The sequence below is a fragment of the Acinonyx jubatus genome, chromosome E3 (assembly GCF_027475565.1).
Source record: "Acinonyx jubatus isolate Ajub_Pintada_27869175 chromosome E3, VMU_Ajub_asm_v1.0, whole genome shotgun sequence".
NCBI lineage: Eukaryota > Metazoa > Chordata > Mammalia > Carnivora > Felidae > Acinonyx > Acinonyx jubatus.
The window spans coordinates 7,217,190-7,229,746 of record NC_069398.1 but is presented as its reverse complement, the minus strand read 5'-3'; the positions used below and the strand labels follow the sequence as shown (position 1 = coordinate 7,229,746).

At 42.4% G+C, this 12,557-nt stretch overlaps 1 protein-coding gene across 2 annotated transcripts in view; it reads right to left on the bottom strand.

Annotated features, from left to right (window-relative positions):
- The window catches only part of ERCC4 (ERCC excision repair 4, endonuclease catalytic subunit), a 31,449-nt gene that overhangs the window by 14,949 nt on the left and 3,943 nt on the right, over positions 1–12,557 (bottom strand). For both annotated transcript variants that reach the window (XM_027043220.2, XM_053212896.1), the window contains exons 3-7: positions 8,638–8,833; positions 7,055–7,262; positions 3,808–3,988; positions 2,448–2,576; positions 1,167–1,277 (exon numbers count right to left, since the gene is read on the bottom strand). In XM_027043220.2, the coding sequence (XP_026899021.2) occupies positions 1,167–1,277; positions 2,448–2,576; positions 3,808–3,988; positions 7,055–7,262; positions 8,638–8,833 (825 nt within the window). The remainder of the gene's footprint in view (positions 1–1,166; positions 1,278–2,447; positions 2,577–3,807; positions 3,989–7,054; positions 7,263–8,637; positions 8,834–12,557) is intronic.

Genomic DNA, 12,557 nt, shown 5'->3' with positions numbered 1-12,557 from the left:
CTTGGTACTTTTCAATTTTCCTAAGGGAGCAGGCATGACTTGGAGTCTTAAATCAAAGTACCATACGTTCTCAGATAATATCACCAGCGTATTTACTCATGTAAGAATTATGTGCTTGCCTTTACTGATTCATAGGAGTTCAAAGTCTCAATAGACTAAAGAAAAATCTAGTTTTTTTAAACATCTGGTTTTGGGACGCCTGGGGGGCTCAGTCGGTTAAGTGTCTGACTTTGGCTCAGTCATGATCTCACGGTTTGTGGGTTCGAGCCCCACGTCAGGCTCTGTGCTGACAGCTCGGAGCCTGGAGCCTGTTTCAGATTCTGTGTCTCCCCCTCTCTCTGTCCCTCCCCTGCTTGTGCTCTGCCTCTGTCTCTCTCTCCAAAATAAATAAACATTAAAAAAAAAAAAAGTAAATATCTGGTTTTATTTAAAAAAATTTTTTAGTGGGTTTGGTCTACGATGCTAATCTACTAGTATACTCATGCTTGAAGAGAGGGGCCCTAAAATCTGGAATTTTTTTTTTCAGGGCCACGTCAGTGTTGATCCATAGAACAGTTGAGACGTCTTTGGAAAGACACTTGCTGAGAATATAAAACAAGCCCATTAGCTTTCTCCTCGGGGGATTCTAGATTGAAATAGTGGTGAATGTGTATGTGGAGATTAGCTGCATCTTTAAATAGAAGTCCTGAGAAGTCAACCAGCCCAGCAAGACAGGCTGCTTTCTACAAGTATGCAAGGATTCAACCAGGAGAAAATCACATCAAACGATCAGAAAGGAGGCTGCCACTAGGATTTCTGTGTTCATCTGGCACTTATTCTTTTACGTCTGATAAACAAAATAACAGTAAGTTACTTTTTTTTTTTAATTTTTATTTTTTAACATTTATTTTTGAGACAGAGAGAGACAGAGCATGAACGGGGGAGGGGCAGAGAGAGAGGGAGACACAGAACCGGAAGCAGGCTCCAGGCTCTGGGCCATCAGCCCAGAGCCCGACGCGGGGCTCGAACTCACAGACCCCGAGATCATGACCTGAGCTGAAGTCGGACACTTAACCGACTGAGCCACCCAGGCGCCCCAATAACAGTAAGTTACTTTTAAAGGACTAATAACGAAGACTCATTTGCTCCATTTTGAAAGCAAACGTCCTCTTCTCTTTTTTTCCTACCTGGACCCCCAAGCGCTTCACTCTCCTTATTTTCCGCCTCAATTTCTTTCAGTACTTCGGTCAGAGCTTCCCACTTCGGGTTGCTTTCTAGCACCAATTCCTTTTTTGTTTCTGTATGGGAATAAAAGGATAACCTCATTCTCCAGGGTAGTATTCACCTGTAAAGTGTTCCACAGGCTTTCAAAACAACACAACACAGACAACACAAGCGTCATTCCAAAAGCTTGTTCTTTTGGGCTTCCTTCCTCATGCCAGATAGAAACTACTTTCTTGAAAAACGTCTCTTTAAGGTCTAAATAGAAGATATTTGAAACCGACATTAACAGAGGTTTCATAGTGGGGCGCCTGAGTGGCTCAGTCAGTTGAACATCCGCTCTTGGTTTCGGCTCAGGTCATGATCTCGCGGATCATGGGTTTGAGCTCACATCAGGCTCTGTGCTTACAGCATGGAGGCTGCCTGGGATTCTCTCTCTCCCTCTTTCTCTGCCTCTCTCTGGCTTGCACACATGCTCTCTCTCAAAATAAATAAATGAACTTTAATTTAAAGGAAAGAGAGGTTTCATAGTGCCTTGAGAGAAAGTTACATGTACGTCATGAATTTCAGATGATTCTGTATTAGTTGTCAACCGTGATACTATATACAAGCTGCTACATAAAACGAAAGAATTAGTACAGAGAAAGAGTATTTATTATTTCTAATCCGCATGACTTTCACATTCCTGAAAATGGAATACAAGGAGACCACAATCAAACATTTCTGTAAGTACCCAAACGCATCACTAATGTATTTAAGTTTTGAACTAGACCTTTGAACTAGGCAGAAAGTCAGCATCAATCCTATCCCATGCTTTAAAAAAACCAATGATATTTGTCATACCCACTAGATAAGTATTGGAATAAACCTATTCTCGCCTCATTCTGGTATATTTATTTTTGTACAGCTAAAAGGAATGTTAAATATTCTGTTAAGACTGTAAGTGCCAAAAGTAGTTATTATTCTGAAATAAAAAAAAAATGTATCAATCAATAGTTCTTATATAGCAGTAAGAACACTCCTGACTGATATTTGGCAGTTGTTATCCGGAATCCTCTAACAATGGATTCTAGGACTTGCCACGCTGGATACTTTCAACTTACGTTACACATAACACGCCTTTAACATACAGGCACGCATTCTTCACACAGCTGAAGGAGACTGAGGATTACACGTTGACTTGGTAAGAATTTTCACATCAAATACTTAAATAAGAGACACAGTTAAAGACGAAGCCTACAGGATACCTTGCACTTGTTCAATTTCCGTTTTTTCAGACACTTTGCCTTTTTTGTTCATTTTGGCATCTGGAAGATGATAAACCCTTGCTCGAGCATTAACAAACATCGAGGTGCTGGAGTCAAGAAAGAGCCAACCTAATATGAAAAGTTAAAAAAAAAAAAAGGCCTTCAATTTGGGATGAATTTTAAAGACTCTCTGATGGTCACAAGCCCTATCTATACAACTGCCTGCCATCGTGTCCTCTGAACCGTACCTTCTCCCTTACTGAGGCCTCACTGTTTGATTAGGCCAGTGGGCTTTCAAAGTGTGGCCTACTGACCTCTGGGGGCCACCAAAATGTTTTCAGGGAGTCTGGACCTCAAAACTATTCTCAGATGAGTAATAATTCCTTATTTGGTTTTTTCCCTACTGTGTTGACATTTCTGGTAATGGTGCAAAAGCATTGGGGGGTAACACTGCTGGGCGCCTGAGCGTCATCAAGGCAGTAGAACCAAAGAGTACTAGTGGTCAATGTGTTCTTCACTGCTGTGCATTCGTAGCTTATTACTTAATGTCCCTGATGAAGCAATAAAAACTATTAATTGTAGGGGCGCTTGGGGGGCTCAGTTGGTGGAGTGTCTGACTCCTTCTTTCTGTTCAGGTCATGATCTTGAGGTTGTGGGACTGAGCCCTGCATCAGGCTCTGTGCTGAACATGGAGCCTGCTTAATATCCTTTCTCCCTCCCTCCCTCTCTCTCTCCCTCTGCCCCTTTTTCCTGCCTGCTTGCTCTCTCTCTCTCAAATAAAACAAAATAATTTTTAAAAGTTAAAAACATTACTAATGGTAGTAAATCTTGGCCTCAGAGGACAACGGACCCCATTTTGAAAATCAATGGTCTAGTCAAACAGTGACAGAGGTCACATTAGTGGGGCAGATGTGGCTGGTAGAAAAACAAGACGGTAGTCAACTGTTTAAGTATGTTTCTCTACAAATCTCTTCAGTCTTCAGCACTCTAGCTGATGAAACCCTAAACTCCCTTGCTGTTTCTTAGGAGAAAATGAATTTGAAGTTCTTAACAACTAAACTTCCAGAACACAACCTATTTCTAAGTTGGGGACTGCCTGTAATATACAGAGTCTTTTCTAGAAATAAAATTGCCCGGAATGGATATGAATATTTATTATTATACAGAACAGAAGTTCAGTAGGCGGAAACATTAGCTATCAATAAAACCTACATCCTTATGCTATGAACATAAAACGTAATTTGAAAGCTTAGTATACCGTGTAGTTGAATATAGCACTCCACACATCTGATTCCCCAACAAAATCCGACACTTTATTCAAATCAGCTCCCATAATAATATTAGTATTTTTATCTCCCACCTGAATTCTGACCAAAAGCCTTCTCTGTCGCTCTCAGAGATTCCAGAAGATTAAGGAATGTGATACAATCATACTGAGAGAGATACTGCAGCAAAGTTCGTAATATCTTCAAATCCTGAACCAAGGACTTAGTCTTGGCTCCAAGCTGGTGCCACAAGGGATCCAGATAATGGCGGATCGTCTAAAACAAGAATACAGTTTAGTATGGCTAAAAATATATTCGATATAGCTATTATTTTTTTATTTATTATTTGAGAGAGAGAGCGAGCGAGCGTGGGAGCAGGGGAGAGGCAGAGAGAGGGAGAAAGGGAATTTCACACAGGCTCCACGCTGTCAGTGCTGAGCCTGATGTGGGGCTTGAACTCATCAACCATGAGCTCATGACCTGAGCCAAATTCAGACGCTTAACTGACTGAGCCACCCAGGTGTCCCCGATCATTTGTTTTCATGAAACATCAAAGCTTACAGTTTAGACCCGCCCAGTTTCTGCCGAGTTTGGCTGTGACCCTATCCTGGATACATAAAGATGTGGGATCCAGCTGAACAGGGAACAGAGGGCACATACCAGGGAAACTACATGATATCAAATTAAATAACGATGTACCTTAACTCTGTGGTGTAAGTGATTTGCTTGGGGTTTTTTTCCCCCCAATGTGATTCATGGATGGAAAAGAATTTGTTAAATTAACAAGGGACTACATTTGAATATTTTCTGGGATCCTAAAGTGTTGCCTAAAATGAAGGCTAGCTTTGGCATGTACTATGTAAGTATCTACGTATCCACTGCTACGTATATACACGTCCTTCACAAACTGATTCTTTTTTTTTTTTTTTTTTTTTTTTTACTGTTTATTTATTTTTGAGAGAGAGACAAGAGTGCGAGCAGGGGAGGGGCAGAGAGAGAGGGAGACACAGAATCTGAAGAAGTCTCCAGGCTCTGAGATGTCAGCACAGAGACCGACGCAGGGCTCGAATCCATGAACAGCGAAATCATGACCTGAGCTGAAGTCGGACTCTTAACCGACTGAACTACCCAGGCGCCCCACAAACTACTTCTTAACTAAAAAGGATAATACCTGTAGCATGCTATGGAAGGAGTATCACTACACGGCACCTTACCCAACAAATTCATACTCAGAAGGAGTATCTGGGTGACCATATAATTTACTGTCCAATCTGGGACTCTTATGAAAATGAAATTATATTATTAATAATCACTCCGGGACAACAGACAGATCCTAGAACTATCCTAGACAATCTGGGACACATAACTGCATGCCTGCTTTGTAAAATAATCTACAAAAGTTAAATTTTCTGGGCACCTGGGCAGCTCAGGCAGTTGAACATCCGACTATCGACTGTTGCATGGTTGTGGGATCAAGCCACGCTCAGTGTGGAACCTGCTTAGGATTGCCCCTTCCCCACCCCCCCGCCCCGCCCCTCTCTCTCATTCATGCTCTCGCTCTCTCTCCTATACTTTTTTTAATGTTTATTTATTTTTGAGAGAGACAGAGACAGAACACGAGCGGGTTAGGGGCGGAGAGAGAGGGAGACACAGAATCCAAAGCAGGCTCCAGGCTCTGAGCTGTCAGCACAGAGTCCCACACGGGGCTCGAACCCATGAACCATGAGATCATGACCTGAGCCAAAGTCGGACGGTCAACCAACTGAGCCACCCAGGTGCCCCTCGCTCTCTCTCTTAAACAAATGTTAATTTTCTGGGGCGCCTGGGTGGTTCAGTTGGTTAAGCATCCCACTTTGGCTCGGGTCATGATCTCACGGTTCGTGGGTCTGAGCCCCGAGTCAGTCTCTGTGCTGACAGCTTGGAGCCTGGAGCCTGCTTCGGATTCTGTGTCTCCCTCTGTCTCTGCCCCTCCCTTGCTCATGCTCTGTCTTTCTCTGTCTCTCTAAATAAATAAATAAATAAATAAATAAATAAATAAATAAATAAATAAATGTTAAAAAAATTAAATAAATAAAAAATAAAAAAATTTTACAAATGTTAATTTTCTAACAAGATGAGAGTCATGTCTGCATTTACATCTGGTTGCTGAAAGAATACCCAAAATAATACTTTGACCTTTACCAGGGAATGAGAAACAGAAACTTAGTACAAAACCTATCAGGTTATATTTTGTTTTTTAATAAGGACGCACACATTCTATTAAAAGAATGGGAAGGGTTTTTTTGTGGTTTTTCTTTGTGGCTTCACATGCACTAAACTGTAAGAACAGAGGAACAAAACATAATGTAATTAGTTTTATGTATCATTTTTTCAATAGAAGCACTTTCTGGAAGAATCAGAGATATGAGGAGTTAAATTTTTCCTTTTAAATAATCACTGTGAATTATTTCCAGTGACACACAGATGCATTCAGAGCTTAAAAGACAGGAACTTGTTCCACCAAAATATAGAAAAAAAAAAAAAAAGCTGCCAGGAATTTTTTTAAAAGTCAGCGTTTTCTGGATCTACAATTCAATTTTAGACATTTACGCATCTGTATTAATATTCATCTACAATAGAAAACATCAGTTAGAATAAAAGTTCCTTGAACTAAAAGTCTTAACATTTTCTCAACTGAAAACGTAATTTTAGGACACAGCAAGGTTCACATTCCTCAGTAATGAAAACTTGTCCCAATTATTTTTATTCCAAACAGAAGATCATAAATTATGAAAGCATTCTCATGTAAAACTCTTCTATCTGTAGATATCCAAATGCTGTCATTTCAGAGCAAAAAGGTTATTTTTTCCTTCTCTTAATTATACTTGAAATACAAGATAACCACTGTAAAACTGCAAAAATAAAGAGTTGTGCTTACAGGTCAATCCATGTATTCTACTACAAATTATTACTCTCCAGTAAACCGAACAGGTTGTACTTAAATCACCTCCAGATTAGTTTTAAAATAACAACAATTTCTGGGGCGCGTGGGCGGCTCAGTCAGTTAAGCAACCGACTTCGGCTCAGGTCATGATCTCACGGTTTGTGAGTTCGAGCCCCGCACTGGGCTCTTTGCTGACAGCTCAGAGCCTGGAGCCTGCTTCGGGTTCTGTGTCTCCCTCCCTCTGTGCTCCTCCCCTGCTCACACTCTGTCTCTCTGTCTTTCTCAAAAATGCATATAAAAAAACATTTAAAAAAATAACAGCAATATCCTATTGAGGACACTGCAATTAGCAAAAGAACTTGGATTCTTTAAAGCTATAACCTAACACACTGCGCTTACAAGGAAAAGAGGCAGAGTACCTTGTCAAACGGTTTTCCAATAGCATTTTCTAAAGACAAATCTTCAACTTCGAGCGATGGGTTGTGGCATTTCAGTTCTTTCAGACACGCATTTAGGATGTCCAGGATGGCAGTCTGTATGGCGAGCATGGCAGGCGTCATAGAAACGTGAATTTCTACAACTTCAGGTTTGTGTTGTTCTAAGAATGAGTTTACTGCTACATGGAACCTGAAGAGACAAATCGTTTCCAAACGTTTTCTCCGAGACCAGAAATAACACGGCTCTCAGTTTTTGCTCTCTCAGGGTTTTTGGAAATGCAACTAAGACACAAACCAAACAGACAGCAAAATGACAATGTTTTCAGAAGTACTTTTAATCTCAATGAAAGGATGCATTCGTTGAATAAGGCGGGGGGTCAGCAAAAATATGGTCTGGGTCCAAACCAGTGCCTGGTTTTTTTTTTTTAATGTTTATTTATTTTTGAGAGAGAGGGAGAGAGAGACACAGCACAAGCAGGGGAGGGGCAGAGAGAGGGGGAGACACAGAATCCGAGGCAGGCTCCAGGCTCTGAGCCGTCAGCAGAGCCCGACGTGGGGCTGGAAACCATGAACCATGAGATCATGACCTGAGCCAAAGTCAGATGCTCAACCGAGTGAAGCCACCCAGGCGCCCCATTTTTGTTTTTTGTTTTTTTTTTCATTCCCTGTTTTTAGAAATAGTGTTATTAGAACACAGCCGTGCCCAGTGTTTATGTATTGTCTATGGCTGCTTTCCTGATATAACAGCAGACTGGAAGAATTGTCACAAACCACATGGCCTGCAAAGCCCAAAATATTAACTATCAGGCCCTTCACAGAAAAAGCTTGCCTATCCTTGAGACAGCATAATCAAGAAAGGCAAAAGACCCTGGCAATTACTCTCAAATACCATGTAGTGTAACCAAAATACGTATCAGCATAGGTGCGAGATGTTTGAACATTGGAACCTTCCGGGTTTTCCTAGATATTTACAGAAATTCTTCAAAAATCTTTACGCTTTGGGGCCCCTGAGTGGCTCAGTCAGTTAAGCGTCCGACTTCCGCTCAGGTCACGATCTCACGGTTCATGAGTTCGAGCTCCGCCTCAGGCTCTGTGTTGACTGCTCGGAGCCTGGAGCCTGCTTCCGATTCTGTGTCTCCATCTCTCTGCCCCTTCCCTGCTCGTGCTCCTTCTCTCAAAAACAAATAAACGTTAAACAAAATTAATGAAACAATCTTTGTGCCTTATTCCCTGACAGGTAATTTTCAGAGGGAGTTTAGTTCTCCTAAACCTGTTATATACCTTAGGCTCTAGCTTCCCTGGGTGTTTCGCTAAATGTAGAAGAAGCAATAAAGTGGCTGCCCTTGGATGGATGTGACGGGCTACCAGAAAAGGAAATATCAAATCCGTCTCTCCTTTTAAAATAATCACAAATGAGGTAACCATATGTTTCTATTTGATGCACTTGGTATGGACCCGGCTATCGTATGTCAAGTGCAATTCCTATAAATTTTACATCATTTTCAAGTGCACGCTTAAGTCATAGTGGATTCTCTCACAGAAATCTGTCACATAAGGCTATTTACCTTGGCCACAGATACAGCTTCCCTACGAAAAGATTTCGCATCACTCTTTCCACGTGACAAAAACCAGTGTCAAAGGCGACAGCATTGTCTGTGAAAGCTTTAATAAAACCACGCTTGTTTTTCTGGCGAAACAGACGCAAGATGAATGCTTCTTGACAAGACTCGATTATCCTGTGCGCTCTATACACCAAGATGCCTGGGAGGAGATAATAATTTAGATTACAGAACAGACAAGGAAGTTCATGCTCGTTTTCATTCACTGATTTTACCACATTTCTCTTGAGCACAAGCGGTGTGCTCGTCTGGGCCGGAGATACAGCAGTGAACACACAGATGGCAATCTGTGTCCTTGCGGTACTTACGATACACAATATAAACAAAGAGACGATTTAGTGAGTTGTACAGCGATAAGGGCTGGGGAGGAAAAAAGGAATCCGAGGAGGAGGAGAGGGAGTGTGTGTGAGAGGTGATGGGGGGCAACTTTAGGCAGGGTCGCCTCGTTGAGGCTCTATCTGGGCCAAGGCTAGATGGAAAAAAGGAGGTGAGCCTTGTAACCACGCGCACCAAGACCGGTCCAGGATGAGGGGACAGTAAGAGCAAAAGCCCTGGGGTGGGGTGTGTCTGGCACGGCGGAGGAAGAGTTTCTGAAAGCAAAGTGCCTCACTGACTCTCCTTTCATATGGGAACCAGATGTGGACTACAGAAAAGAGGGCCATTTCACAAGTCTGGGTAACATCTGTACCACCTACTAGAATAATTCAATTTTTGGAATCAGAGGATATTCAACTGAGAGATAAACTAGCCCATTAAAATAAAGACCTTTAATGAATATATTTACTACATCTGGGTTTGGGGGTGCTGTGATTAGGAAACTTCTGAGATCACAAAAACAAGGAAATTATTATACATTTCCTTATTTATAAAATGAGAGCACTGACCAGATAACCTTTCTTTTGTGTGTATAATACATCCATGAGACATGACACATATATGCCATTTTGATGCAGTGTGATTAGCAAATTAGGAAGACGTATGACATAAGAGTGCACGGATGTCATTTCTGAATCAAAAACTCAATTATTCTGTGATGATTCTTAGTCTTTGAGACCGACATCAAGCCAATTACCTTACATAAAAATTTGTCATAAATGTGCTTATGTGTTTTTGTACCAGTTCCCATGACTCCTAGCATCTGGGAAATGACATTAATAGTGATTTATGACCCCTTTTAGTAGTTCAGGAGGCTCAATTCAGATTCTGCTCTTTTGGCGTTTAAATTTTGGACTGAGGTGGAGAGAGCTACCATCTATTCTAATTCTAGCTAAGCACACTATTTTTCAGATGTGCTAAAAATCAGTAAGTGTTATTCAGGAATTTACAGACAAAGGGTTTTCAATAACTGCAATACGTGTACATAACAAATTTACAACTCAGAAAAGATCCTGGACTTAAGACGCTGGGCTTTTCCAAGTACTTTACTGGGCTACACTTTGCTGGCCTAGACTGAGATATTATATAAGGTTGAAGTGATAAAGGTGGGCTTCTAAAGGAAAGATGGGCCTCAATTTAAGACAATGTTCTGCTCCAGCTCACCTGGTGGCTCAGTTGGGTAAGCGTCTGACTCGTGATCTCAGCTCAGGTCATGATCTCACGGTTTCGGTTCGTGAGATCGAGCCCCGTGAGATCGAGCCCCGTGAGATCCTGCCCAGAGCCTGCTTAGGATTCTCTCTCTTCTCCCTCTCTACCCCTCCCCCGCTCGTGCACGTGTGCACACATGTTCTCCCTTCTCTCAAAATAAATAAACAAACATTAAAAAAAGAAAAAAGAAAGAAAATGTTGTGTTCCAAAAGGCTGTCATTCTTTTGGAACCCAGATGGAAGAAGAGAATACTCCATCCCGGGCACTGGGGTCAGGTACTTTTGCAGACTTATTCATTTAATCCTCAGAATTCTATGATGTAGGTATTATTATGAGATCAGGAGAGGCAAACAGGTTGATCAAGGTCATCCGCCAAGCAATGGGAGGCTAAAGGTCCCAAACCATGTGTGCCTGAAGACAAAGCCTGGTTTCTCCTAAGTGACACCCCCTGAGGACTCCCCACCACCCCCGACACACCGTTTGAAAAACCAGCAACAAGAAAACACGAGCAGGTGTACTTCTGGGGGCAACTGCGGTCTCACCAAAGCCTCCTTACATTTCATTCTGATGCTCCCACAACAGTTCGTATCTCATCCTGTACTGCGAGTACTGCTTTCCACCTGCCTCCTCCACGACACCGCTTGAGGACAAGGACATCACAACAAGCAGTCATCAGAGAATGCTTGACTGTGTGCTGAGCATGAAGCTAAGAATTTTACAAACATGATCTCATTTCACCCGTGTGCTAGGCCTAAGAGGAAGGCACTATTACAGTCTCCCATTTATGGGTGAGTAAACGGAGTCCTGATGACATTAAGGAACGTGCCAGGGGTCACAACTTTGGTACACGGGGGAGGCGGGGTCAAACCCAGAGGGAGCCTAGCTCAAGAGTTCACCAGTCTCTCGTTCATCTGTCTCCAGACCCTACCACATCCCTGCCAAACAAAGGACCCTTAGGACACTAAATGTTTGTTGAGTGAACAGAAAACTGGATTATAGCACGAACCTAACATGTAACATGGGAGGGTTTTTTTAAGCGTCCCGTGGAAAGCGTGTTCTGAGTTCTATTTGGGGATGTCAGGAGCCGTTTTAGCAATGAAAGCCTCCTGTCCTGTCTCCTGCCAGTACAACCAGGGTCGCTATCTACACAGTTCTCTCTGCACCGGGGAGTTGCATTTGGCAGGGACCCTTGGGTGGGGTATGGTGGCGGATACCACGAGTAGCAATGGCAGTGGCAGAGGTGGGGGGGCAGGTTAGGGCCGGGGACATTCAGAACTTTCCGGAGGGTTACGTGTCTCAAGGACTGCTGTTTGGTCTGTCAGAGTTGTGGTCAAAGTGTCATTGCCAGCCTGGCCGGAGCGGGGGGTGGGGGGTGGGGGGGGTGGGGAATGATCCCTTGGGGAGCAGAATCCGGCGGGGTTCTTGTCTGGCATTGATTCACCTTTCATGCAGCGAAGCGGCGGCAGCAGCAGCGCCACCTTCATTATTGGCTGCTGATCAGATATGGGCCGGGAATTTTGCGCTTTTAATAAGGAACTACCTATAAGCTATAATTTGGAGGTTTCTTTGATTCATCCCGCTCTCTGCCTAAGTAGGGTGAACGGTTACTAAAAGTCAGAGCAATACTGACATCTAGTGGTAGTTCCGGTACACTGCCCCCATTTTATCCACTTAAAAAACAAAGCAATATAAAACTAAGCTGAGAAGAAAGCAGCAAACAGTGAAAGACTTTACGATGCATCAGAATTTCTGGTTATGAAAAGCCAATGCTTTTTTTTTCTTTGCTATTATTTATCATTTAGTATGTACCACGCATTATACTGAGCCGTTTATTTTTACTCACTTAATCCTTAAGATAACTCTAGGAGGTGCTCTTTTTCTCAATTTAAGAAATGAACCCACAACTATATGGCCAACTCATTTTCGACAAAGCAGGAAGGAAAAATGGAAAAAAGTCTCTTTAACAAGTGGTGCTGGGAAAACTGGACAGCGACAAGCAGAAGGATGAACCAGACCACTTTCCTACACCATACACAAAAATAAACTCAAAATGGATCAAAGATCTAAATGTGAGACAAGACACCATCCAAATCCTAGAGAACACAGGCAGCAACCTCTCTGACCTTGGCCGGAGCAACTTCTTACTAGATATGTTGCTGGAGGCAAAGGAAACAAAAGCAAAAATGAACTATTGGGACCTCATCAAGATAAAAAGCTTCTGCACAGCAAAGGAAACAGTCAACAAAACTAAAAGGCAGCCTACAGAATGGGAGAAGATATTC